This window comes from Marmota marmota, unplaced genomic scaffold (genome assembly GCF_001458135.2).
Source record: "Marmota marmota marmota unplaced genomic scaffold, marMar, whole genome shotgun sequence".
Lineage (NCBI taxonomy): Eukaryota > Metazoa > Chordata > Mammalia > Rodentia > Sciuridae > Marmota > Marmota marmota.
The window spans coordinates 45,912,151-45,938,036 of NW_026000174.1; the positions used below are offsets into that span (position 1 = coordinate 45,912,151).

General features: G+C 43.4%; 1 protein-coding gene across 3 annotated transcripts in view; it reads right to left on the reverse strand.

The window, feature by feature from the left end:
• Positions 1-420: 420 nt before the first annotated feature.
• The window catches only part of Pamr1 (peptidase domain containing associated with muscle regeneration 1), a 78,165-nt gene continuing 52,699 nt past the window's right edge, over positions 421-25,886 (reverse strand). For 2 of the 3 annotated variants that reach the window (XM_048788593.1, XM_015477781.2), the window contains 5 exons: positions 9,704-9,916; positions 7,939-8,005; positions 4,683-4,915; positions 3,445-3,737; positions 421-1,485 (listed from right to left, as the gene is read on the reverse strand). In XM_048788593.1, the coding sequence (XP_048644550.1) occupies positions 949-1,485; positions 3,445-3,737; positions 4,683-4,915; positions 7,939-8,005; positions 9,704-9,916 (1,343 nt within the window). In that variant the 3' untranslated portion in view covers positions 421-948. Of the gene's footprint in view, positions 1,486-3,444; positions 3,738-4,682; positions 4,916-7,938; positions 8,006-9,703; positions 9,917-12,608; positions 12,660-25,886 lie in introns of all 3 variants that reach the window. The other variant, XM_015477782.2, reaches the window with a different exon arrangement.

The following is a 25,886-nucleotide window of genomic DNA, read 5'->3' on the forward strand; positions in this document are numbered from 1 at the left end:
AGGAAACACCCATGTATTATGGAAAACAGGGAGGCTACAGGTCCTTGGCATACCTAAATCTGATGTAAGCGAACATGTGGCTTCAATCCAACTGCTCTAAAACATACTACAAAGATTTACTTTATTTACAAAGAAGGGTTTTAGACTGGATCTAGAACATGAGAACCAAGGGCACATGTAAATCAGCTAGTCCCTGGTATTTTCCTGTTTGTGTCACCTGATGGCACCTCTGTCTTTTTTCTCCTAATCGATGACTCACCAAGCTCCAAGAGTTGGTCTTGAAAAGACAGCATGGTCTTTGGCACACACATTATTTGGTACCCTTAGTTCTATATGAAAGGACTACAGGGAGACATGGCTCTGATACATGTAGCCCAGAGACACAGTACGCAGGAATGAGAACAGAGCACACCTGTTTTGTAGGTCAGTAGCCAACCCTTGTTTTATTGAAATGTGTACAGGAGATTGGAAAAGAAAAGGACCAGACTGCACTGTGGCAAGGGACAAAGCATGTGCCACATCCTACCTCAACCGTGCCAGACGTCCTGCAGGCAGCTCTTTGGAACTTGGTTTGGCTGCAGCCTCCACAGAGGCTTTGTGAAGCCCAGAACTCCTGAGGTCAACCCTCAACCAGAGGTGACCATGACATCCACCTCACTGAAAGGTGGGGAAGACCACCAGGCCAGTCAAACAGGAAGGTGTTCTTTGAAGAAACTCAGGTCTTGAAAGCTCTAGGATCTTCCCAGTGGTTTCCAAGCAGGCGGGAAGAAGGCAGTGGCTACCAGAAACTGAGTTCTACTCGCCCCCCACTGAGTTGTGTCCATGAAATCAGAAGCCCTGGCAGAGCCAAGTTCATGGGCAAAATCCACACTTCAGATCCACACTGCGTCCTGTAGCCCAGGTGCAGACAGGTGCATGGAAAAGCTCCCCGACAGGCCTGCAGCTGGCTCACTTCATGTTCCTCTCGATCCAGTCTTTGAAAGGCAGCACCTTGGTAAACGCTGTGGAGAGGCTATGACTACAAGATCTGTCATAGCTCCAGCTGACCAGCCCCACCAGATGCCATCGTGGCTCAGGTGATGCCCGGCCAGGGAAGGACATAGCTGCAATGCCCCCTGTCTCCGCCGTGCAGATGTCCGAAGGGGCACTGGAGTCCTGGCTGGCACAGAACATGTTGTCGGTGACACTCACGGGGATGCCACGGTCTTCATGCTGCTCCTCACACAGCAGTGAGTCCACCACCCTGACCACCCCAGAGCGCAGCGTGTCGTTCTTGAAGCCAGGGCTCCTCACATCTGCCAGGATGTTCCAGCCAGCCACAGTGAGGTGGGACTCCTGGAAGGAGATGCTGAGGTCCCTAGTGGCAGCGAGGCAGATGGGCTGGACACGGGTGCTGATGCGGGCCTTGTCCAGGAGCTTCAAGATGGCGATGTCAGCGTCCAGCAGTATGGGGTCGTAGTTGGGATGCAGAATGATGGCAGAAATCTACCAATACAAGGAATGGACAGCAATGGTGAGCATCCATGGCAGACAAGGACAGTCAAGTTTGGGGGCTAAATTATTAGGAGAAATTGTTCAAAAACCAGGTACCATTATTTGACATACTTTGCTCAAGAAATCTTAGAAAGGAATTGCTCTGTTTCCAGGACTGCAAATTGAAATGACTACTGGAGTCTGGTAGATGACATTAAATAAGTGGAGTATTCAGGTGAAGCTACAGAGAATTCAGGAGGCTGAGGCAGGAGGATTGCAAATTCAAGGTCAGCCTCAGCCACTTAGCAAGACCTGTCTCCAAATAAAAAATTGAAAGGACTTAGAATGTATTTGGGTGGTAAAATATCACTGGGTTCAATCCCCAATATAAATAAATAAATAAATAATAAAATAGGGCTGGGGTTATGGCTCAGCAGTAGAGCACTCGCCTAGTACATAAGAGGCCCTGGGTTCGATCCTCAGCACCATAAATTCAATAAAATAAAGGTATTGTGTTCATCTACAACTAAAAATTAAATAAATAAATAAATAAAATAAGTGGGCAGAGGCCACTTCATTCCAGCTGATCACTGCTGTACAGAAATGGGCCAACATTTTAAATTTGCCAGAGCATGGACTCCAGATCTTTAATTGAAACATCTTAATTTTTTAATGGTGGTAAGTAACTAATGAAGAAAACATACATCAGCATCATCAACACATAAAGCCCCAAAGCTACCTCTGTAACATTTCATGTGCCTACATGCCAGCAAGATAGAGCCATGTTTTGTAACAACATCCCATAATACTTTCCCCATAAGAACATTCTCAGAATATATCATAGACTTTTTCACACTCTTCCCTGATGTTCCCCAGTCTTGCTGATCACCCACTTTGACAGAGCCCTCTAAGAGCTCCCATCTGTGATACCTTATAATTTTTAATGTTTATGTTCTGTTACTGGAACTGTGTTTGAGCACATTTCCTTGAGGTTTCTTTTACGTCACACTCATCATGATATATGGGTCTCTCTCCCACTAGCCTGGACTCTTCAGAGTGAAAACCACTCTTCGTTATTTTTGCATCTAGTTTCAGTGAAAGGCACATTGTGGTATCCCCCAAATAGATGGATGGACAGATAGACAGATAGAAGGATAGGACGAGAGATGGATGGATTGATAGACAGATGGGTAGGTGGATAGATGGATGGATGGATGGATGGACAGAGAGATGGGTGAATTGAAGGCAGGGAGGGACGCAGGAAAGAGCAAAGCATTCTGTAAATTGATGAGGAATGTCTTGGATAGGATTTGTCTATCCTCAAAGCCTACCAGGATAGCGCCCAAATGTATTAGGTGAAACCCAGATTGTGATCACAAACTATTTGTTAATGTACTTTGAACCTGGCTCTGTGCTAGGCTGTGAGGGTCCGGTGACATAGAATGCTTATGGAGTAGATGGTTTTAGGCCAAGCCAGGTATTAAACAAATAATTTCACTAACTTTTAATTTGTTACGAGCTACTAGACAAATTATATGTGTATTTTACTTGGAGGTACTTAAATTCTTTTTTAAATATTTATTTTTTTAGTTGTAGTTGGACACAATACCTTTATTTATTTATTTATTTTTATGTGGTGCTGAGGCTTGAACTCAGGGCCTCACACGTGGTAGGTGAATGCTCTGCCAGTGAGCCATATCCCCAGCCCAGTAATTGACTTTTGATAACCATGATGATAGATGGAGCTTGTCTCTTACTTTTAAAAGAAGCAAATCGGGGAAGGACGGGATGGCCCTTCTAAATGCCCCTTTCCAGTACCTGTCGATATGTAACACCAAGCCCCTGGCATGTGCCAGGCCCGGGACTGGTACTGACATGCCAAGTTGACAGGGCTGACATGGTCCTGCTCTCCTGTGCTTAGAACTAGTTGAGCCAAAGCCCCGGTTTCCAAGTTGAGCCCTCCTCTCTCACCCGTAAGCTCTGGATGGTCTTCTCATCCCGGTCGTCATCCCGGTAAAACTTCCCCAAGACGATTTTGAGATCTGCTGTCTTGATGACGGTGACCTTCCCCAGGTCAGTAACACAGTGGGCGGCCACCACCACGGTGCGCTCGTTCACCAGGGCGCCGCTGCAGACCAGAAACCATGCGCCCTTGTGCAGGCCACCATCGTGCACCCCACTGGTCCTCCTGTAGATGGCTGCTTGCCATGGCCAGCGCGTCCCTTGGGTCTTCAGAGAAGTGATGTTCTCGATTTTCCCACAGACTATGGAGAAAGCACCAGTTCAGTAATACCAACTTAGATATTTCCATCCAAAGGGGAATGCGTCTCTCTACCAGGAGAGCACCAACAGGAAAGGTGGTCCCATGGGTCCAATGACCACTAAGCCATCTCACCTGGTTTTCTTCTTCCTTTAAATATTAATCTAGACGCAACTGGTTATAAAGTCGAAGGTTAAAATTGGAGATTTTATAGTAAAATGAAACCCAAATTGTGATCCCAGGCACTTACTATCAACAGGACTTTGGTCAAGTGACCTAATCTTTTAGAGCCTCAGTTTCCTCACCTGTAAAATGGATAGAGCAATAATAATGGTCTCATAGGGTTCCAGAAGACTGAATGAGATGATGTATACAGACCCTCAAAAATATCATGACCGTCATGATAAATGTGACCGCCATGAACTAAACCACGCTGTTCTCCTTTCACAAGGGGAGAATGGAGAAAGGAGCTGGGTCCTGTTCTAGACACTTCCATATATTATCTCAGTAATCACCATCTTAACAGAGGAGGTAATTAATATTTAATTAATTAATAACAATTACCTAATTAAAATCACTGCAGGGTGGCTGTGAAATGGAGCTTAGGGTAGCCAAGATGACGTAACTAGAGGCGGCCTAGCACCTCTAACCCCTCCCCACTTTCTGTTTAGTTCCTGCTCTCTTCCTCTTCTCCCAGTAAACATGATAGAGTTATCCACAGAAAGTATGCCCCTAGGAGTTCATGACTCCGCTTTTCCTGGGAAGTAAGTTCAAACCAAAGGAAGACACTTCTAACCAAGGAGTTCCGGGTATCACCAAACTAGGGAAAGCCATGCAAGACCATTCCTTTGGACAGTGGGACTCTCCCCAGACAACAAGGTGAATGGCTTTACACAGGCCGCTTTGGAAACTGGAAGATACTGCCACTCGAAGATGAGCCTTGACTCACTAGGGATGCAGGATGGGGCCCGCCCACTCCACTTCCCGGTCCTCAGACACGTCCTCCGGCTGCTGCCCAGGCGGCGGTAGAAGGGTGAGAAGCACTCATACTGGAGCTGGGTGTGCAGGTGCTGGTACCCAGGGGGCAGGTCTCCAAAGGGAAGGGCTGGCTTCTTGGTAGGGGCACCCTGCATCTTCTCCTTGCTGAAGGCTGATGAATACAGCTGGTGTAATGGCGTCTCCCTGGGTCAGAGCACATGGGGCCAGAGAAAGGGAAGGGCAAGAGACGGTCACCGTGGTCCTTTTAGCACCCATGCCAGGTCCCATGTAGATATGTGGTTACAGAAGAAGAGGAAAATGTCCTATCTCTGTCTCTATATCTCTGTTCTTTCGCTTCCTTTCTCTTCTCTCTCTCTCTCTCTCTCTCTCTCTCTCTCTCTCTCTCTCTCTCTCATACACACACACACACACACACACACACACACACACACACTGTACCCTTCACCTCTACCACTGAGCAAATTCTCTTGTACGCCTCAATCTTTTCATTCCTCCACTTCCATTTCTGGCATGCTTCCAACTGCCTCGGATTTTAACCAAAGAGAACTACATCTGACATAATAGCTGCTATGCAAAGACACTACACACGCACACACACAAATTTAACTGCGAAACTAAATAGAAAAGGGAGTTAATTTGAATGAGAGCATGCAGGAGTACTTTTTTTCCCCCTCCAAACATTATCATAATGGGGCAATATTAGGAATTGACTTGAACTAAACTGTGTTGATACAGTAGCTTGATTTAGCAATTAGCAGATGTAATTAGTTCACCTCGGAGAACAGAAATTTCTCTCAGGGCACATTGATTGGGAGAAATATGAACTGTTGTGTGTAAATGTGGAAAGGGATATTAAATGATCCCTGAAGGTGAAGGCCCCAGAGACCACTCCGGGGTTCTTGGGGGAGATATACACACATTGTTCTGCTTTGTGTTTGTTTTATATTGGTGCCCACTGAGTGACAAGCTGAAATCCCTTTAGGAATCAATGTCTTCATTCCCATTTGATGAATGGAGAAGGGAAGCTCAGAGAGGTAAGTGAGAGTGCTCATGGGCACACAGGAAAGGAAGATGGTTCTTGAGACCACCGTGCTTAGCCGTCGTGACTTCCACGTGGTGTCGCTACCACATCAATTTGATATCACTGTAAGAAATTATTTCATGCATCTCTACAGAACTTGGATCAGAGCAAATATTCCATCTATATTGATTTCACTCAACAAATATTCCTATCATGGTTCTAACCAGGTCTGTAATTCTGGGAGCTTCTGCACTTGCTAACAAGCTTATCTCTAGGCCACTGAAGGTTCACACTGCCTTTGGGGGCTCCCCAGGTGAGCCTGGCTGTTGGAGATAGGCAGAACCCCCACCCCCCACTTCAGCAGCCTGCCTTCCAGAAAGATACTGAAAAACCAAATTTCAGGTTTGCTTCTCATTTACATGAGACAGCAGGCACTTTGCCACCTAACCTCCCATTAAAATTGTCTTAAAAACTGTGTTCTTTTTGAGAGGGGTTCCTCCTCAGGATGTCTCTTTGGGAAGAACAGGTGGATTCCACTTATTGGAGAGTCCAGCCCAGGGAATCACAGAGACCTGAAGACAGGGCCGAGTTTGAATTCCATTGCCACCATTCCAAAGGAAATGTCTTCCCTAAAAGGAAAAGACTTGAGAGAGAAAGAGGAAGGGTCAGAGGCTGACGGGCATCCTCACCAAGGAACACTCCAGAGCGAGCCTGGTCACTGGAACTCATTATCACTAACCCTAACAATAGCTGCCTTTAACAGGTGCTTGTATGTGCAAGGTGCTTTGCTAAGAGTTAGTCTAGTGCATAAGGGAGCAGACCCTGGAGCCAGATGCTGAATTTATATCCTGGTTTTGCCACTTCTAGCAGTGTGACCTGGGGCAAGTTACTTTACTTCTCTGAGCCTCAGTTTACCCATCTATAATAAAAACGGTAATAAAAAATCTGTAATAAAAAGAATAATGCCTTCCTCAGAGGCTATAGTGAGAATTCAATGAGCCAAGACATGTAAAGTACTCAAAAGAGCAGCTGTACGTAGAAAACATGCAATAAGCGTTAGCTATTCGTGTTGGATTTAATCCTTACAACAATTCCCAGAGACTGCTATGATTATTCCTGCATTTCAAGAGAAGGAAAAAAATAAAAGGCTCAGCAAGTTTAGGAACTTTCCTAGGCATACCTAGAACTAAACAGGGGCAGAACCAGGTCAGGAACCCTTGACTGTCAGTCACTCCAATGTATTCATTCAGTAAATATTTATCGAGTGTCTTCCACATGGCAGGCACTGTCTCAGGCACTAGAACAAAGCAGATAATGCTCCTGTACTTGTAACTTCTGTATTTGGAATGGGGAGACAGAAATTGAACACGTAAACCAAGACAACTGGTAGAGAGGGAGCTGAGATGAACAAGGCCAGAGAACACCAGGTAAAGGAGTCGGTGGGCAGTCGGGGGTGGTAAGCTTGGCTAGTTTTGAAAGGACAGTCAAGGGAGGCCTCTCTGTCAGGTGAAAATTGAGCAGAGAACTGAAAGAAGGGAGGCAGTGAGCCTCGATGGGATCCTGTGGAAGACGTTTCCAGACCAAAGGAGGCACAAGAATAAAGTCGTACAGCAGAACTGTGCTTGGGGAGAGAGAGGAAGCCTTCCTTATTGGAGCAGACACAGTGAAAAAGAGATGAATAGAACTGGGCCTACTGCCCCCGCCCCCCAAGGTGGTCTTCACCTCTGTCTTCCAGAGCTCACATCCCTGATGGCGACTGGCCATGCATCTCTAGTTTCTGGACTCCACCATCCCCTCTCTCCATGACAAGAACCTCTGACTGCCAGCTGGGGTTTAGGAAGGTGTTCTTCCTGATGCTGGCACCTAGAAGCTGCCACAATGCATACACAGTAATTTAGGGAAGACTCACATATGACAACCCAGTTCCTCAAAGACCATCTGAGTGTCTTGCTTCTCACCAATCATCTACTTTCCCACGATCCAATAAAATTTGTCCATCTTCCAACCATTGCTACCTCTTGGCCAAAGGCAGCTGGCTAATGAGCTTCCAGGGAACAAGCCCTATTCTTTCATGACCATTTAGCACTAAATGTCCCTAAGAAACCCCAACACAAAGTAGAGAAAGGGAATGGGAGAGGAAATCTCCATTACCCTTCCTAACAGAGTGCAGGTATTTCAGTCTCACCTTGACTGGACCTGCACTGGAAGAACTCTCCTTCTCACCAGGTCTGAGACCTTTGGCTCTCGGCAGGCTGGAAAAAAAAAAAAAAAAACAGACAGGGTCGCATCATCTGTTTTCAGACTCACTGTTCACATGGCTCAGTTCAGACCCATCCCTAACCCCCTTTCTGGATACCAAGTACTCATTCCCCAGACTCAGAAGCAAGACATGTCAGCCAAGCTTGAATAGTTCGTTTAGCAAAAAAGCATGCTGCCTTTCTCCTAAATTGACAGCTTTCTCTGAAGAACTCTGATGCCTCTGAAAAACTCCTCCACCTAGGTGATTTGGGGCCTTGACGATTAATAGATAGGACTATCTGCTTATGCGTCTAGCATTAGCACACTTGATCAGAATGGAATAAAATTCAAATGGAGTCCTAATATACAGCCCATACTGGGAATTAGAAGGTTCTCATTTAAAACCAGGCAGCAATGTCAATCATAGATAAGTCTTGTGTAATTTATTTTTTTCCATGTTCTTTCTCGCTATTAAGGACCCCCAAAAAATTTTTAGGAGACAACTCAAAGCTCAGTTTAATTTTTCTGAAGTCTCCTTTTTTTTTTCCACAAGTGAAAAGGAGTCCTTCCCATCTCACTTTCCCAATCAAGAGCAGCCAACACTTGTCTAATTAGCGACTTAGAGTACTTTAGTTGTATTAATTTGTAAGAGAAAAGTTGACAAAAATCTCCAAGGACATATGTAACGCCGTTCCCATACTTAATGAAATAAAACATCAGAAATCTATGCTGGTGGGGATGAAAGTCGTTTCTGGCTAAAGTCTAAAGTGATTTATTCCTTTCACAAACCATTCCCTTTCATTCCTTTTCCCATGATTCAGGTTGTTGACAAACACCCAGAAGGGAAAGTAGAGGACTGAGGCAATTATCTGGATAATCTAGGACAAGAACACGCTTTTCTTCCCAGTAAACAGCCAGATCATTGTGACTGTCCCCCAAAACAGAGGTGCCGTTAACCAGAATCAGCTGGAAACTATGCACCCCCACTGCAACAGAAATGGTTCCAACCGCTCTCTATAACATTTCATTTCTCTGGCTCCAACTTACATTTTGCAGTTTACTGCCTGGGTTGCCTCCCTTTGCATTTACCAATGCCTGGTAAGTTACACCTCTGTAATTTCCCTCTGTCTTCCATCTGAAATGTCATCCCGACTCCTCTTCACATCTACAAATCCTCCCCAGCTTTCCAGACAGGCCCCAATTCTACCTGCTTCATGCAATTATCTCTATTTCAAGAAGTTCCCTCTCTCCTCTTCCTGAACTATCCATTTAGTTCCTACAGCTGTCTGTTGAATGTTCAAAGATCTACTATGTTTGTCTTGAAACATCTTAACTGGTCTCACCGATCCCAACATAGGCAGCCAGGGAAGATGAGTCCATTCAGTTTTGACCTTGGATCTGCATATATAAACCTCAGCCCTATTGTTTTTTCCTGAACTGTTCTGATAACTATATCACTCTCCTCCATCAACTCAAGATGCTGTGATTACAGTAAGCAGGTCTTCCCTAAGTCCAGAAAAATGAAGCAAATATTTTTAGGGATGGTTTCCAATCTAATAGATAATGTGGTTCCGGAGAAAACTTAAGAGAGAAAGGGACCCCCCACCCTCCAACACACACACACACAGGGGCTTAAAATAATGCATTAAAGCTATCAAAAAGCACAGTAACTCCATCTACCCCTATAGGATCCTGAAACACCCATAAGTTACCTTTTATGCAGATGGGCTGTTTCCCTGACCACTCTCCATTCTGTTGGCAAGTTCTTTTCTCATTCCCACTAAGAACATAGGAGTTATTACAAAAGAATGACACCACAGTGCCGATTTTTACATATCGCCCATTGAGCAGTCCAGGACCTCCTGTTATTTTCTTGTACCCATTGACTGGTCCCCCAAGATCTGAGCAGTTTCTTTCTTCAAGGACTAAAAGTGAAAAACAAGAGAAAAGAAGAACTGTTAAAAGTCTGAGTCATTTAACTTTGGAATAGAATCTTTTCATTATTTCATTGAATTTAAAAATACAGTGATAACAAGCCTGCTAACAGTGTGCGCAAAAGAATTACCAAGAGAAATCTCATAATAGCAAATGCATGTATTAGACACGTCTTTCCTTGTTTTAATGATTTATTCTTAGATGGAGAAATATTTCATTCTAAATGTAAACAACTTTGACACAAATCTGACTCTTATGATCTTCTTCTTTTTTTTTTTTCAAATTATAGGAGCTGGGCAAGACTGGACAAGAAAAATATTTCACCTAGATTTTATGATCAGGATACAGGCATTATTAGTTTTCAGTGTTGTATTATCTCCCTCATTTCCTATTGCTTGAGCAATTAAATTAGACTGTTCAGTTTCCTATTCATGTTGTATACAAAAAAGTAGAACTGCTTAACAACAAAAATACATATATGAAATAAATTTAGATCTTGTATTTCATATCAAGAAAAAAGTGTTTCAAGTTTTAGTTAAAACTACTAGAGGACAATATCATTGCAAAAATATTACAAATTCCCCCTGATGCCCAAATGTAACTTTTTATCTGTATACTAAATATTCTTAATATTCTTAATGACTTAAAGTAAAAAGGCATCCCCAGCCATTCTGAGCACTGAACAGGATTTAGGTTTAATCTGCAAAAATTCTAATAGATAGGTTACATATTTTTCTCATACAGATAATGGCACAATACTGAATATGACCTGTCTAAGGAAAGAGAGTGAGTTCTCCAAAGAATTCAACTGAATTTGGGCACTAATCTATCATTTTCCCTGGTTTCTTTTTAATAATTTCTTCTAAGACACAGGCTCATTCCTATAAAACAGTTCTCGTGTAATGCAGTTATGCATTTGACGTACTTTCCTTCCCATAACTGTCCCAATTATCTTCCAAGCAACTTACTTGCTTGCCTCCAGGCAAGAAAAGAATCTTCTTTTAAACAGCGCTTTTAAAACATTCAAGAATTAAAAATAAACAACTTTACCGGGTGCAACTTGGCAAGATTGCTGCAATTAGCCAACTGACTGGTTTGTCTCCTCTAGGATTATCCATAGCCCATGTGGCAGATGATCAATAACACTCTGTGTGCTTTGGGGATTATGTAATATGAGTGATTTCCCTGGTGGGTGAATCCAAAACTCCTATTTTAAGTGTTAAAAAAAAGGGACCTCACTGAGCGAGACTGTTTAAAATACTAAAATGGTATAAAGAGGGCAATGTGGCTTTTTTATGCTTCAAGTGGTCTCAGAAAACCCTAGTGCTTGTATTTTCAGGAATCCCTCTCTGATGGGAGTGGGAGGGAGAGGAAGCAGTACATGTCACCTCCGTGATGGCGCCAGCTTCTTTTAGTAGATGCATTCAGTCTGAACATATATCCCAGAGGGTGACCACTGGGGCTCAGAGACCACAATAAAAAACGTAGTGTATCCTGCCTGTACGTTTAAAATAATGGAACTAGTTGCCAACATAAAACTTGGGAGAATTCACACAAAAATAGGTCTCACTGGGTTCTCACACAATTCAGGTCTTCAGTCTCCCAGCCTGCCTCCCCCAGAGCGACAATCATCTGGAGCTGAGAAATGGCTCTCTGTTCACCTGGGAGCCGCATTCTTCACCAGGCTGCCTGGCTCTGGCAAGTGTTTGAATCTATGGCCAGTTGCCTATCGAGAGGCTATGATTTATGCAGTTCAAGTGTAGGTCCTTGTTTATTTGTTTTGAGCTTTACTACAGCTCGTGGTCAAAAAAGACTGGGTGATATTTAAGGCCATTGCTGGAATACTGGGAGAAAATGAACGAGACTGCAGCTACATCACCCTCAGCAAAAGATAAGTCTTTTCTACTGATGGTTTTGATAGGTGAGCCTGATAGTGGGGTTGTCTTCCCCTTGAAAGGAAGCTCTTCCATGGTTTGCTAGTCTCCCATGCCCTGGGCTGCCACAGCAGGGTTCTCATGGAACACACACACACACACACACACACACAGTATTTAATGTGGGCTTAAATACTAGGAACTTTGGAAAGTTCTTGAGCCCTTGGAGATAAAGATTTAGGACAATCCAGGTCCTTTGTTTCTCTCACTCAGGAGGCTATAAAAGAAGTCTTAAAGAGAAATTAACTTGGAATACACAAATACCTCTGTTCAAGGGTAAAGGATGTCACTAAACATCTGCAATTCTTAAATGCATACAATTTTATAACTTGACATTTTTGAAATCAGGTCATAAGTGTAGTTTTCACACCGAGATTTCTGTACAACTTAAATTCAATATCTTAGAATGGAGAACTATGACAACTATTATTTGGTTTTAAGTTATTGCTTGTGGAATGTCATCATTAGGATAGAGCAAGTAATGCTTCTATGTTAGGATCCAATGGAGTGTTCAGGGGACTGAATGCTTGTTTCCCCCTCAAATTCATATGTCGAAATCCTAAGCCCCGATATCATGGTATTAGGGAGAGGGAGTCTTTGGGAAGTCATCAGATCATGAGGACGGAGCCCTGGTGGTGTGAGATTTTTGCCCTTATTGAAGGCAACTCAGAGAGTTCTCTCTCCCTCCTCCTCCATGTGAGGATACAGCAAGAAGACAGCCATCTATGAACCAGAAAGCAGCCCTCACCAGACAGTGAATCTTCCAGCGCCTTGATCTTGGACTTCCCAGCCTCCAGAACTGTGAGAAATAAATGTTTGTTGTTTAAATCACTCAGTCTACGGTATTGTCTTGTAGCAGCCCCAACTGACAAAGACAAGGCAAGACTACGGCTGAAAATCAAGGGAAATATAGACAACAGAATCAGATTTATAAAGGGTCCAGCAAAGTGGTCATCTGACACTACTTAAGAATATACTTTGTATACAACCAGGAATATGAAAAATGGTGCTCTATATGTGTAATAAGAATGGTAACGCATTTCACTGTCATATATAAATGAAAAAAATGAATTAAAAAATGCAAAAAATAAATAACTCCACTGAATACATTCCAGCAATAAATGACAAGATTGAGAACTTCCGCAGAAAACCAGAAATGCTGGAGAAAAAAAATAACCTAAGAAAAAAATCAAAAACTGAAAAATTTAGTAACAGAACTCAGTGGATGGATTTAATAGCAAACTAAATAGAACTGAAAGACAGCTTATAAGAAAACTTTCAGAATGAAGTTGAAAGAGACAAGAAGGTGAAAATGTACTCGAAAATCTAAGAGGTTCATGGGACACAGTGAGAAGGTAAAGAAATACATAATTAACATTCCAGGAAAGGAGACAGAGGGGAGAGGGAGGTGNAGAGGGAGGTGGGGGGGAGAGGGAGGTGGGGGGGAGAGGGAGGGAGGGAGAGCAGGAGGGAGGAAGAAGAAAAAGAAGAAGAAGAGGAAGAGGAGGAGAAGGAGAAGAAGGGGAAGAGGAAGAAGAAGATGGAGGAGGAGGAAGAGAGATGACAATGGTCAGAAACAATGTGCTAGGAGATAATAGATGAAAACTTTCCTGTACTCATGGAAGAATTTGACCTACAGATTCATAAAGCCCCAAACCAGACAAAAATGAAAAAATAGATACATGGGAATGTTTTAAAGCAACCAAAGTGGAGACAGACCAAGGGATTTGAAAACCATACTTTCCGATACTTGCAGTCATTGCTGGGCATGATGGCACACACGTGTAATCCCAGAGACTCAGAAGGCTGAGGCAGGAGGATCATTGGCTCAGCAACTTAGTGAGGCCCAAATTAACTTAGCAAGACCCTGTCTCAAAATTTTTAAAAAGGGAAGGGGGGGGGGGGGTGGCTAGCAATGTAGCTCAGTGGTAAAGCACCCCTAGGTTAAATCTCTAGTCACCAAAAAAGTGAAAATTAAAATAAAATAACAATTGTAGTCATTATCTTTACTGATAACATTAAGAATGATTTTGCTTCTTTATACTTTTTTTCAAGTTTTACAATCATAAAGTAAAATCATAAAAGTTTGTTTTTATATCATTTTTATTGTTGTTTCTGTTTTTATTATTTTTTAAATATTTTATTTTTTAGTTATAGTTGGACAAAATACCTTTATTTATTATTTATTTATTTATTTATTTATTTATTTATTTTTATGTGGTGTGGAGGATCGAACCCAGGACCTCACACATACTAGGCAAGCGCTCTACCGCTGAGCCACAACCCAAGCCCTGGTTATTATTGTTTTAAAAAATCAAACAAAATATTTTTGAGTGCTCTCCATTAAACATCTAAATCTAGCATACAGTGTTTTATGCCTTGTTTTTTGGTCCAACTGTCTCTCAGTCCATGCAAATCTCTTTAATATTTTGTATAATCACATTATACAATTTTGCATGAAATCTCTTAAATAAGTCTTGTAACTAGACTCTGGTAGAAAAAATACTGGCCTCTAGGATCAGATAGATATGAGTTCAAATATTCATCTGGTTCCCCAGAGTCTACAACAGCAGGCACTTATTAAATAGTTGTTAGGGGTAGAAGAAACAAAGAGTGAAAGTTTTTCAATCTTGTACTTAAGAAACTAAGAGCTGGGAACCATTAAACCTCCCCAACCATTGCTTTTCTTAACTGTAAAACAAAATAATGACACTTACCTGGCTGGGCTGGTTTTGAGGAGTCACAGAAATAACACAAAGTTTCCTTTTCCCTCATTTGCCTTTGTTTACAAAGCACTCAATGCCTTTAAAAGCCAGTTCCCCAAATTTAATACACCTTAAAGAGCACTCCAGAGAGAAATCTTAATAGCTCATTATTAGACCTATTCAAGCACAACACAGCCTTCCGCTCTATTTCCTGGGCTTTTGGTAATGTTTACCCGTGATGAACTTCCAAAACTGTGTTGATTCAGACTTCTGGGTACCAACCAGGGTGTCTGTTCATTTATTTTGTTTAATCTTACACAATAAAGCCTTAAAATTATATTCCTATATCAAACAGCCCCTGAGTGTTATTCTTTCTCTTTCATTTTCTGTACTTTCCAAAGCTTGCATACTCCCTTGTGATGTTTTTTGAAGAGAATTCTAAAACTTTCTCCATCCTTCCTTCTCTCTCCCAGTTGACATCTACCTGGTGGGTACATAGACTATCTGCATCTCATCAGAGCTCCTCCCTGTGGATAGGTTTCAAAATGATTTTTCCCCCCTATGTGTTCTCTTTTTAGAAACCTTTGTATCTCCCCATTGAACAGATTCATGATTCTTTCTGTTTGATTTTTCAAGGACTTTAGGTTTCATTTCTCCTCAGTGGGATGGATATTTTCAGGCAAAGCCAATTGAGAATTTAAAATATCTGCATCCCTGGCCTGAAGGAGCACCAAACTCCTGCTTTGTTAAATAAAAGATTGCATGATTAGTAATAAATAGCACATTGCCCTGTTACTTTTGGAACTCAGCCTGGGGACATTAACACACTAAGTTTAGCCCCCACATGCCACTGCATGAACAACAGCAGTCATCAGAGGTACATTTCTCTGGGGTCTTGTTTCAAGTAAGCATTTCAAGAAAGCCTTCTCTCTCCCTGTTTTCTTTCCCAGGGCCACGGAATGAGGGAGTTTGCTGTGAGTTCACTTCCCATGTGATTTCACACCTGACTGCTCACGTGAAGGTTTTGTGATGGCTCTTGTCATCACCATCACTGGTGTCCCAGCCACGTCCCCTTAGACTCACAAGTCACCCATCCCTCACCTTCGACATGTGACAGCTGGGGCCTGCAGCCTTCAGAGGGTGCCCTTGGGCATGGCCATCCGCTTATCCAGAGGGAGGGCTAAAAAAATACCTAGAGTTCTGTCCTCCTCCCATGCCCACCCCAGGCTCACCTGTAGCCAATATGTGGAAATAGAAGAACCCAATCCCTGTTCTTTGAGGTTTGATTTACATTCCCAGAACCCCCAAGGGGGATGGGCTGAGTAGAAGATTACTTGAAAATATTCTTGCTTGATGTCTTCCTCTTTCTTATCTTGATTCTTCAACTCCTTGCTGGTTAATCACAGGAGTAATCCCTTTAGTGAATCGCCTGGGCCCATAGGCTTGACTCAGGTTCTGTTTGGGGGAGAAACTAACCCAGCAAAGCTCTATCGATTTCTTAGCTGGACATCAGGGCCTCTCAGTTTCTTCTCCATGGCACTGGTGTCTGTGATGAGGCCCCAGAGAGGCAGTGGGCTCAGCCCGGATGTGGTGCCTACATGCCTTTCAGCATTCCTGGGTGGTGACGAAGCCTTGAGAAGGCTGTTGGGCCAGGCAGCTACAGGCTGGTCCTTAAGACTGCACTCAGCCTCCATGCTTGCTCCTGGGCTCCAGCCCAGCCCCACAGCAGCCAATCTGCTGTACCTGAAGGGAACAGGTGATCTGAGGCAATGAGATTCCTCAGAGCAAACAGTGCAGACCAGAATCTACCATCAGAGGAGTCTCCTTGAGGATTTGGCATGGTCCATGTACAAGACTCTTTTCACAATCCTGGGGTACCAAAGAGGACTCAACAATGATTGAAATTGAATTTCTCTTGATTCCCTGAATTATGGGGCTTAGAGTTGGATTTAAGATGATTTAAAGCAAATAAAATGTTATCCTTTTCTCCCCTGAATGGAACAGTGACAGCAATACCTGTTACAAAGGCACCAAGTGGAGATGGCTAGGTCCAGGGGTCTGCGAGCAGGGGACATGGCGATGGAGACCTCAGAAAGTCTATCAGATCAACATGCAGATGTCTTCAGGAAAAGTGGTTCTTCAGGGCACACTAATAATTTAGCTTCTCTGTTCCCTCTAGTCAGAAAAGTAATATTGAATGTGACAAAAGGAAGTCCACATTCTTCATCCCTAACCCAGGGAGTGGACCCACCTTCTGGCTGTGGAAAGACAATAGACGTCTTTTTCCATGATATCTCTGTTCACCAGTATATTCCCGTCCATAAAAGTGATACATTTTCCTAAATGAATCTAAAATCTTAATATGATACACTAGCCCCGCCCCATGCATATTTGTTTTCTCCTTTTACTTAGGTCTGCAAGCTGTAAGATCATATTTGGAGACAGGAGCTGTTTATAACCCCTTAGGAACTAAAGAGTCCAGTTGCTGCTTTGCCTTTTGGAAGCCAGCATGTCCACCTTTCAGAGAAGGACTGGGGAGGTGCTGCTGCCTATTGATTTGACTGATCCCTTTGCCTTCACATGAAGTGTTTAATGAATACCTCCTCTATTCCCGGCAGAACAGGACATGGGAAGAGGTTTTTCTTTATCTTGAACATAGGACTTTTTCATTTAAACCCAGAAATATAAGTGACATCGGTCCAGGATGATTACACTAAAGTACTTTAGATATCTCAAGGCTTTCCTTGGCCTCCTGTAGGCAGTTATAGACAAAAATGGTTGGATACTTTCCTTCCAGCAACTTATTCCTCAGATCAGAATCTTACCAGACAATCTTTCTCAATCAGCCAGGTATGGTGGTGACACCTGTAATCCCAGCAGCTCAGGAGGCTGAGGCAGGAAGATCACAAATTCAAAGTCAGCTTCAGCAACTTAGTGAGGCCCTAAGCAACTTAGTGAGACCTTGTCTTAAAATAAAAAGATAAAACAGGCTGGGGATGTGGCTCAGTGGTTGAGCACCCCGGGTTCAATCCCTGGTCCAAAAAATAAATCTTAATCAAATAAATTCCTCATCGTTTAATTAGAATTTTAAGGAATGTTATTATAAGAAATCCAGTTTTATTTCCTCAGGCTGACTCAACTCACTCTGACACACCTAAAAAAAGAGAGAACCCACAGGGTGGGGGTGGGGAATGTACATAATGTTTTTCATTAGCATTAATTTATCCTAACTAGTGCCTTTCTTACCTGTGCTTCTAAAAGTACATCAGAAGATAGGACCCTAACCAAGGAATAAAATAAAGGTGATCACAGAGTCCTTAAATAAATTAAAATAGGGTAGGGGGGGGGTCTCAGCAAATACTAGTCAAGCGTGAAATTTGACTGTGGCCTTGGTTGCAGTGAAGATGTCCCTGGGTGTGATTGATTGAACTGTCTGAGCCTGCTGTGTTGTGTGACAGAAAACCACTTATCTATAGATAGGAAGCCGGGTGAAGTGGAACCAGGTTCTAATCTAGACGCTTCTGCTGAGATTAACCACAGGGGCCTTGTTGGAATTGGAGTTCCCAGTTTTATCACATTTGTGTTCTCCCTCAGTCACTAGACAGAGATCACCACTCAACCAGGGCACATGGTGAAGCTATGGCAGTGCGGCCAGTACATCAGGGCATAAAGCCAAAGATGAGACAATTAGAAGAGAGATGCTTCTTCGTGATGGAAGCAGCCATGCTCCAATTGCTGTCTAAATGGGCTAAATGAGCATTCAAACAAATCTTTATTATTGGCTCTCTCCAAACATCACTGGTATCTCCACTCACTCCCTGACCCTAGAGAAGAGGTGTGTGTGTGGAGGGGGAGGGGTGTATACAGATTATAAATTCCAACATTTCCCCAGTATTCACCCTTAGACACAGGAGAGTAAAGGAGAGGTCAGAATAAAATTATATAAATTATATGAATTATATAAATTCCTGAGTCTAATACTGTTTTTTTTTAATCAGCAATGCAGATGATTCATATTTTGAGAAACCTTCAGATAAGGCTAACCCCTAAAATTTATGTTATTCATCATTGATCAAAGATTTATCTAAAACTTTAGAGAAGCCACCAAATAGCGATTTAGCTGAATGTGATCTCTGATCTTCTGGGAGAACATGACTAGATTCTGGGCTCCCCAACACCTGCCTCAGCATTATATCTGGACATGTCTCCCAACGTGTTTCCAGAAGAGACCAGTGTTTGAACTGGTATAATGAGTACAGGGCTTACCCTCTCCAATGTGGGTAGGCAGCATGCAATTCACTGAGGGCCTGAATAGAACAAAGGGATGAGATGGAGGAAGGGAACATTGTGTTCTCTCTCTGCTTGGCTGGCTGAGCAGGATATCCACACTCGGTCCTCAGGGCTCCTGATTCCCAGGCCTTCATGCCTGAACTGGAATCTACACCACTGACTCTCTACATTAGAGCCTTCAAATTACTAGCTCTCCTGCGTCTCGGTTATGGGGGTTCTCAGCCTCCATAGTCAGGTGAGCCTATACATAGATGAATCTCCTATTGGTTCTACTTCTCTGGAGAACCAGGGCTAACATAGCTCTCTAGGCTCTACTAAGTTAGCTCTTCAAGAAATACACTTTCAGAGAGGTGTTTGAGGTTAAGTTCCCCCAGCAGTAGCACGTGAGACTAGGTTTTGAGTGGAAGCAGTTTATCTTGGTGGCAATCCCAGGAAGGGCCAACAGTGGACTAGGGAAAATAAAGACCGTGAATTTCTTAAGTTATCATGCAAGTGATCACTGGGGGGGAACTGAGAATCAGTGCCATTTAGCAACTCTGGGAAACAATGGGACATGCCTCATTGTTATCCCACTCAAGGAGCAAGATACCAGTTCTCACCTATGGAGCACCATCAATCCTTTGTTGAAGGATGATGGGATAAGTACTAACTCTACATGCCTCCGGGATGTCCATAGGCCAGAGGGTCTTCACAGCTGGAGAAGGTCTCAGACAGGGTTGAAGGAACATGAGGGCAGGAGTCAGTTGAGTTGGCACACACTGGAATAGTGCAAGCATAAACAAGACCAGTCACTTTTTTTTTTTTTTGTATGAGAAGGGGAAGGATCTAGTTTTTAGAAATATCTAGTAACAAAGCATATTAATATTTTTATAATTTACAAAAAAGAAATGTTCAACATTTCCCCAGTACTCACCCTTAGACACAGGAGAGCAAGGGAGAGTTCAGAATAAAATTAACAATCTTTGCAACTCTAAAGGGGCCTGTGTTTGCTTTCTTTCAATCTCTATTCCATCTGCTGGTCTTCTCTTTGGGATTGTCCTATTTCTGCTTCTAAATAATTTTAACCTAGTTATGATTGCTTATGTCCTCTTGGATTTTGGAGATGGTTTGCAGCGATTTACGAAACTGTGAGTAAAAAGCATACATTTCTGTTGGCAAATTGTATGTTAATGAAATATTCATGTCAGCCTGATAACCAGCTGAGCGGAAAAAGTAAGTCATGATCCTATTCTGCCTTTTTAGAAAGAGCTGAGTTTCTGAGCTGTAAGATTATCTGAGAATTAGCAAGGGAAACAGGGCCAAAGTCAACAGAGCCCATCACCCCATGATGGAGCTGGTGGCAGGGGCCAGGGACGGAGGGACATTCGTCTCTATTCTTAGCATACTCTTGGGATCTACTCATTCTCACTCATCACCACAATCAAGGGAACCACTTGTGACAGAATTGTGGTTCTGTTTGGAAAAGGCATTAACTTTCTCATTGGGGCTTTGTCCTCTCTGGAAACCTGATTGAACATGAGGCCAGTGCTCAGAGACAACCTTCAGATGGCCTTTTAACTCTTCCTCACTTTCTCCTGTTTAAACTATATTTGAGTTCAAATTGTATCTAGACAAAACCAAATACTTTTTTACTCACAAGAAGGTCTTCACCAACGAGGAATAATGACACCCACTGATGATGTCATCTGCACTGAAATCTCTTTTCATCCCTTTCCAGCCAATGGCATTCTGCCTCTGTGTTGCTTTCCAGCCCTCCGCGGGTGTGAATGAGACACTACCCATGTGAAATTATGCTTGGATTGCACACACTGCTATTTATTCATCCGGCAGCAATTTGGAGGCTGAGGCTTACAATTAGCTATTTGATCTTAATCAGTATTGTCTTGGGCCTCTGGTACACTGTGTCTTTCGACCACTACTTTTCCGGTGTTTGGATGGCCTATTTAATTGGATAGCTAACACTGCCTGTGCCTAAGAGATAGGTCAACTTTGACGACTTTTCAGAAAGCTCTAGTCATTTAATTCCTTGGTCCCAGTCAACCTGGCACATCCCTGTTTGATAGAGTGAATGGGTAGGATAGGTAACATACCTAAGTGGTTCTCCACCTACTATATCTGCTATGGTAATAATAGTGTTCCTGGGGTTTCTTCAAATCTCAGAAGGTTTCTGAGGCAGCTCCAGGGGAGAGGGCAACTCTGAAAGGTAGAGGGCAACTACCGGAAGAAATGTCCCCCTGTGGTAATCATAGTTAACTTTTTGAAATATAAGAAATGTTCACTATGGAAATGGTTGTGGCTCAGTGATAGGGCGCTTGCCTGGCACGCGTGAGGCTCTGGGTTCAATCCTCAGCACCACATAAAAATAAATAAATAAATAAATAAATAAATAGGCATTGTGTCCTACTACAACTAAAAAAAAAGAAAAAAAAATGGCCTGAGCTACACAACTCTATTTCAACTTGAGGTTCCTCGGCTGCTGGGCACATCCAAGTCCTTTGAGGAGATTCTTCCCAATGTCTGGCATAAAAGATGCACTCAGTAATCCTCACCACCCCAGTTGCCACCACCAAAGGCCTTCACTGCAGGAAGTTGTAGCCAGAAACTATGCAACATGTGACCCTTTCCTCTACTAAAAATGGGCTAAGATTAGGCTTGTTCTATGGCTTTGCCCAAAGGCAGAGAAAATATAGGCCATGCAGCTCTGCCATGTTTCCCCAGTGCCTGGTACACTTCATGGACACTCAGAAGTGTTTGGCTGGATGCATCTGTACAGTGGAGATGACAGAAGTACCTACCATGCAGGAAGTTGACAAACTAAGGGGGCAATGTCCCATGAAGCACGGACGGAGCCTGGTCTATATTAGGAATGGAGAGAAAAATGACTATTGCTGTTCTTTGTACATGGATACCAGCAAGAACGTCCTATTCTTAAAGAAGAGGAAGCTTTCGCCTTCTGGAGCAAGAGAGAGAGAAGTAGTGAAGGATCCAGGAGGCAGGAGCCTTTAAGGAAAACTGGGGGATCCCTAGCCTCTGTCAAAGGGCTGGGGTTCATCTCAGGGCCAGTGATGACTGGGATGTGTTATGGTTTGGGTGTGAGGTGTCCCCCAAAAGCTCATGTGTGAGAGAAATTAAAGAAGGTTCAAAGGAGAGATGACTGGGTTGTGAGAGTCATAACCCAATCCATGAATTAATCACCTGATGGGATTAACTGGGCGGTGACTGAAGGCAGGTGGGGTGTGGCTGGAGGAGGTGGGGTATTTGGGACTTTGCTTTGGGGTATATATTTGTATTGGCAAATGGCGATCTCTCTCTCTCTCTCTCTCTCTCTCTCTCTCTCTCTCTCTCTCTCCCCCCCCCCTCCCCTTTCTGGTCATCATGTGAGCTGCTTCCTTCCACCACACTCTTCAGCCATGTTGTTCCACCTCACCTCAAGCCTGTAGAAATGGAGCTAGCTGTCTATGGACTGAGACTTCTGAAATTGTGAGCCCCCAAATAAACTTCTTCTCTTCTACAATTGAGCTGGCTGGGTCTTATAGTCCCAGTGGCAAAAAAAAAAAAAAAAAAAAAAATAACTAAAGCAGGATATTTGTTTCCATCAGAAGTTAATTCTGCAATGCTCTCATCCTTCATCTATAACTTGTGCCCTCTTCCCAGCCTGCGGTGGGCACACAGCCCCTCCCAGCTCTAATGGATTACCTCTTAGCCTGGGACCCAAATAAAATCGGCCTCCTCCATTAAGCTCTGCCTCAGTGACCTCATCTGCTAAAGCAAAGCCAAGAGGGCCTTGACCAGGAGCAGCTGATGAACACAAAACTGAGTAGAATTATGGAGGCTCTGGCCCTTCCATGCTCCAGGGGGCTCCCTCCCATGCTCTGAGAGGCATGCAGGCTAGAGAACAGTTTACATGGCCTCTCCTGCCTTCTTGTTATTTGGGAGAAATGCTGCTATGCTAAAATACTCCCTGACTAGCCAAATGCACCCTTGACAAGACAACCCCAAGCACCTTACCCTGCATGCAACAGCAATGCTTTGGTTAAGAGGCCACAGAGTCTCTGCAGCCCAGCAGAGTTCATAACTTAGATGTCACTTGGTCTGTGTAGACTTAGGAACAAGCATTGATCCAAAAAAAGGAAAACTTTCCCTCTGAGCTACACACACACACACACACACACACACACACCTTGACAATTGTTAAAGGGCAGCTTCTACTGTGTTCAGTAACAGTTCTTATGTTTTGGATCTAAATCCAAATGGATGGTGTCCCTCTGAATATACCAAGAGGAGTTCAGAGGTTCATTGCCTTGTCAGGAAGAATGAGTGGGTGGGAGCCCCAGGTACTGTGTATGAAGTCAGCAGTCTATCAGCTAATAGTCTTCCTGGGGCTCCTCCAGTCTGAAGGCTTTGGATCATTAAGTGCTTGTGAATAATAACTATGGATCCCTGAGACTCTTCTCCATGGAATTACACTCATAACTCTTATACCCTCTTATGTCAGGTTATTCATTTCCTTTTCCTTCCCCATCCCTCTAACGAGATACAAAACTGATGCTCTAAAACCCAGATCTCCAAAATAACCACCAGGGACAGGCACACATCCCACCGTGTGTTAAATGAATGACTACCAAAACCCCATGAGAGAACAGAGGCTGGTCAGATAACACAATGCTTTGGGTGACCTTGCCTGGAGTATCCAAATCCAGTTCCTTCATGACATTATTGCATTTATCATGTCTGAAAACCCCCTCTCCAGGCTGTCCTGGTGGCAAAGGCTCCCCAGTCATCACACTCAATGGGCATATCTTCCCCTGGGACCCAGGATTTCTTATGACAATAACACCAACAACATCTACTTGTCCTTTTAAAACCAGGTCTTTCTTGCCTGTGGGCTGATGCAGTGGTAGCAATATTTAGGGTCCAGCAATGACCCGTGAATGTCAACTCAAGAGGAAACTCAGAAAGTCTTAAGGGAATTTTCTTAAACCATGGAACCCTGAAAAAGTCATAATCATCATCTTGTAGAAACTAGTGTTGTTGCCATAATGCCTTATCTGGAGAATCCTCTGCTTTCTGCCAGACTTTCAAACAACTTTAAGACAGGGCCAGAAGCAGTCATAAGATTCACAGCTCTTATTCCTCAACTCTGCCTTTTGTGGGTCCCACAAACACCCTAATAGGTATTTGGTATTATTTTGCTAAACTTTGTAAATGGGGGAAATTGAGGCTCATGGAAGTTAAATGACTTGTTTAAGACCATCTGGCTGGTCAATTTCAGATTCAGTGTCAATCCAAGATCTTTCTGACTACACATTCCAAGCACCATCTTGCAGAAGTCAGAGATGCACCTGTCTTCCAGATACTGAGGCTAAGAGAGGTCTTTGGACCTGAGACAAAGGCAGTTTTTCAATACCTTATTGGAAAAATGTCAGAACCGTCTGCATTAATCCAGTGAGCACACAGCACCTTATTTACCTGTCAGTCGTGGGAGAGATGATTGCTACCCACTAGGGGTCTCCAAACAATCTCACTTGCATCAGCATTAATGTTTCCATGAAAATCTCAAAGTTCCTAAACACTTATTCCAATGAGAAATGCGGGGCACCTCTTTGAAGCACAAGGAGACAGTGTGCCTCTCATCCTGGGCTCCTTTCTTCTCAGTCCTTGGGACAGGCCAGTGGGAAACCTTCTGGGTCTCTAAAACCCAAATGAATCCAGATTCACCATTTTCCCTTAATTGGTGGAGCCTGGTTTGTTTTGTTCAAAGGCGCGTCAGAGCCTGCAGTGTGAGCATTGTGCCCCCAAGATTTAGCCCGTTTCATCGTCCTTCATTAGGATGCACAGGGGAAAGCCCGGCCTCGTCAACTGGGCCAGAGGAACAAAGACAACATGGAAACTGGAGCAGGCGATGAATCCCTTGCTCTCCACTTTTTCAAAACAAGACTCTGACCATTTTCTTGAGGACTTATTTTGTCGTTGTGTTCCATACAAAGAAACAGGAAACTTCAGAGGAAAGAAGGGGTCTCAGTTTCTTACATGGTGGCCCAGGGAGGCTGGAGGTCACTGAGGGTGTTGGCAGGGGGTGAGTCTGGCTTCAAGGCTGAGGAAGGGCCACTCCCCTTGTCAGGGTTCTGAGGAGGTCACTCAAGAGCAGAGGAAAGTTTTACCTCCTTGGAAAACATTTTAGGGAAGCTGAAGTTGGGGGGTGGGGGTGTAGTAGCCCTTGATGAGTGTCCCAGGCCTTTCACACCCTCTTGACCACTGGGACGAGGCCAAACCTTGCTGATTGTTTCTCCTTTAATCCACCACTTCCCAAAGTCTGAACAAGAACTCTCTCTCCTCAGACCAGTGGAACCTCCTGAAAACACACCCATTTCCATTTTGACAAGAGTAGACCTTTGTTTCTGAAATGCAGATCCCAATTCTTATTTCTAGGTCTGGTGCTTATAATGAATGGCTCATCTCGTAGATCGGTAAAGCCTTTACATGACCTTCTTGGCAATCATTCTCAAATCTTTAAATACATGTACCCCCACTCATACATTGCTGATGGGACTGCAAATTGGTAAAAACCACTCTGGAAAGCAGTATGGAGATTCTCAGAAAGCCTGGAATGGAACCACCATTCGACCCAGTTATACCACTCCTCGGCATATACCTAAAGGACTTAAAGGAAGCATACTATAATGATGCAGCCACATCAATGTTTATAGCAGCTCAATTCACAATAGCCAAGCTACGGAACCAACCTAGGTGCCCTTCACCAGATGAATGGATAAAGAAAGTGTGGTTTATGTACACAATGAAATATTATTCAACCATAAAGAAGAATGAAATTATGGCATTTGCGGTAAATGGATGGAACTGAAAACTATCATGCTAAGTGAAATAGGCCAAACCCCCAAAACCAAAGTCCAAAATGTTTACTCTGATAGGCAGATGCTAAAACATAATAAGGCGGGTGGAAGGGGAGAATAGAAGTTTATAGGATTAGACAAAGGGGAATGGAGGAAGGAAGAGGAAATGAGAATTGGAAA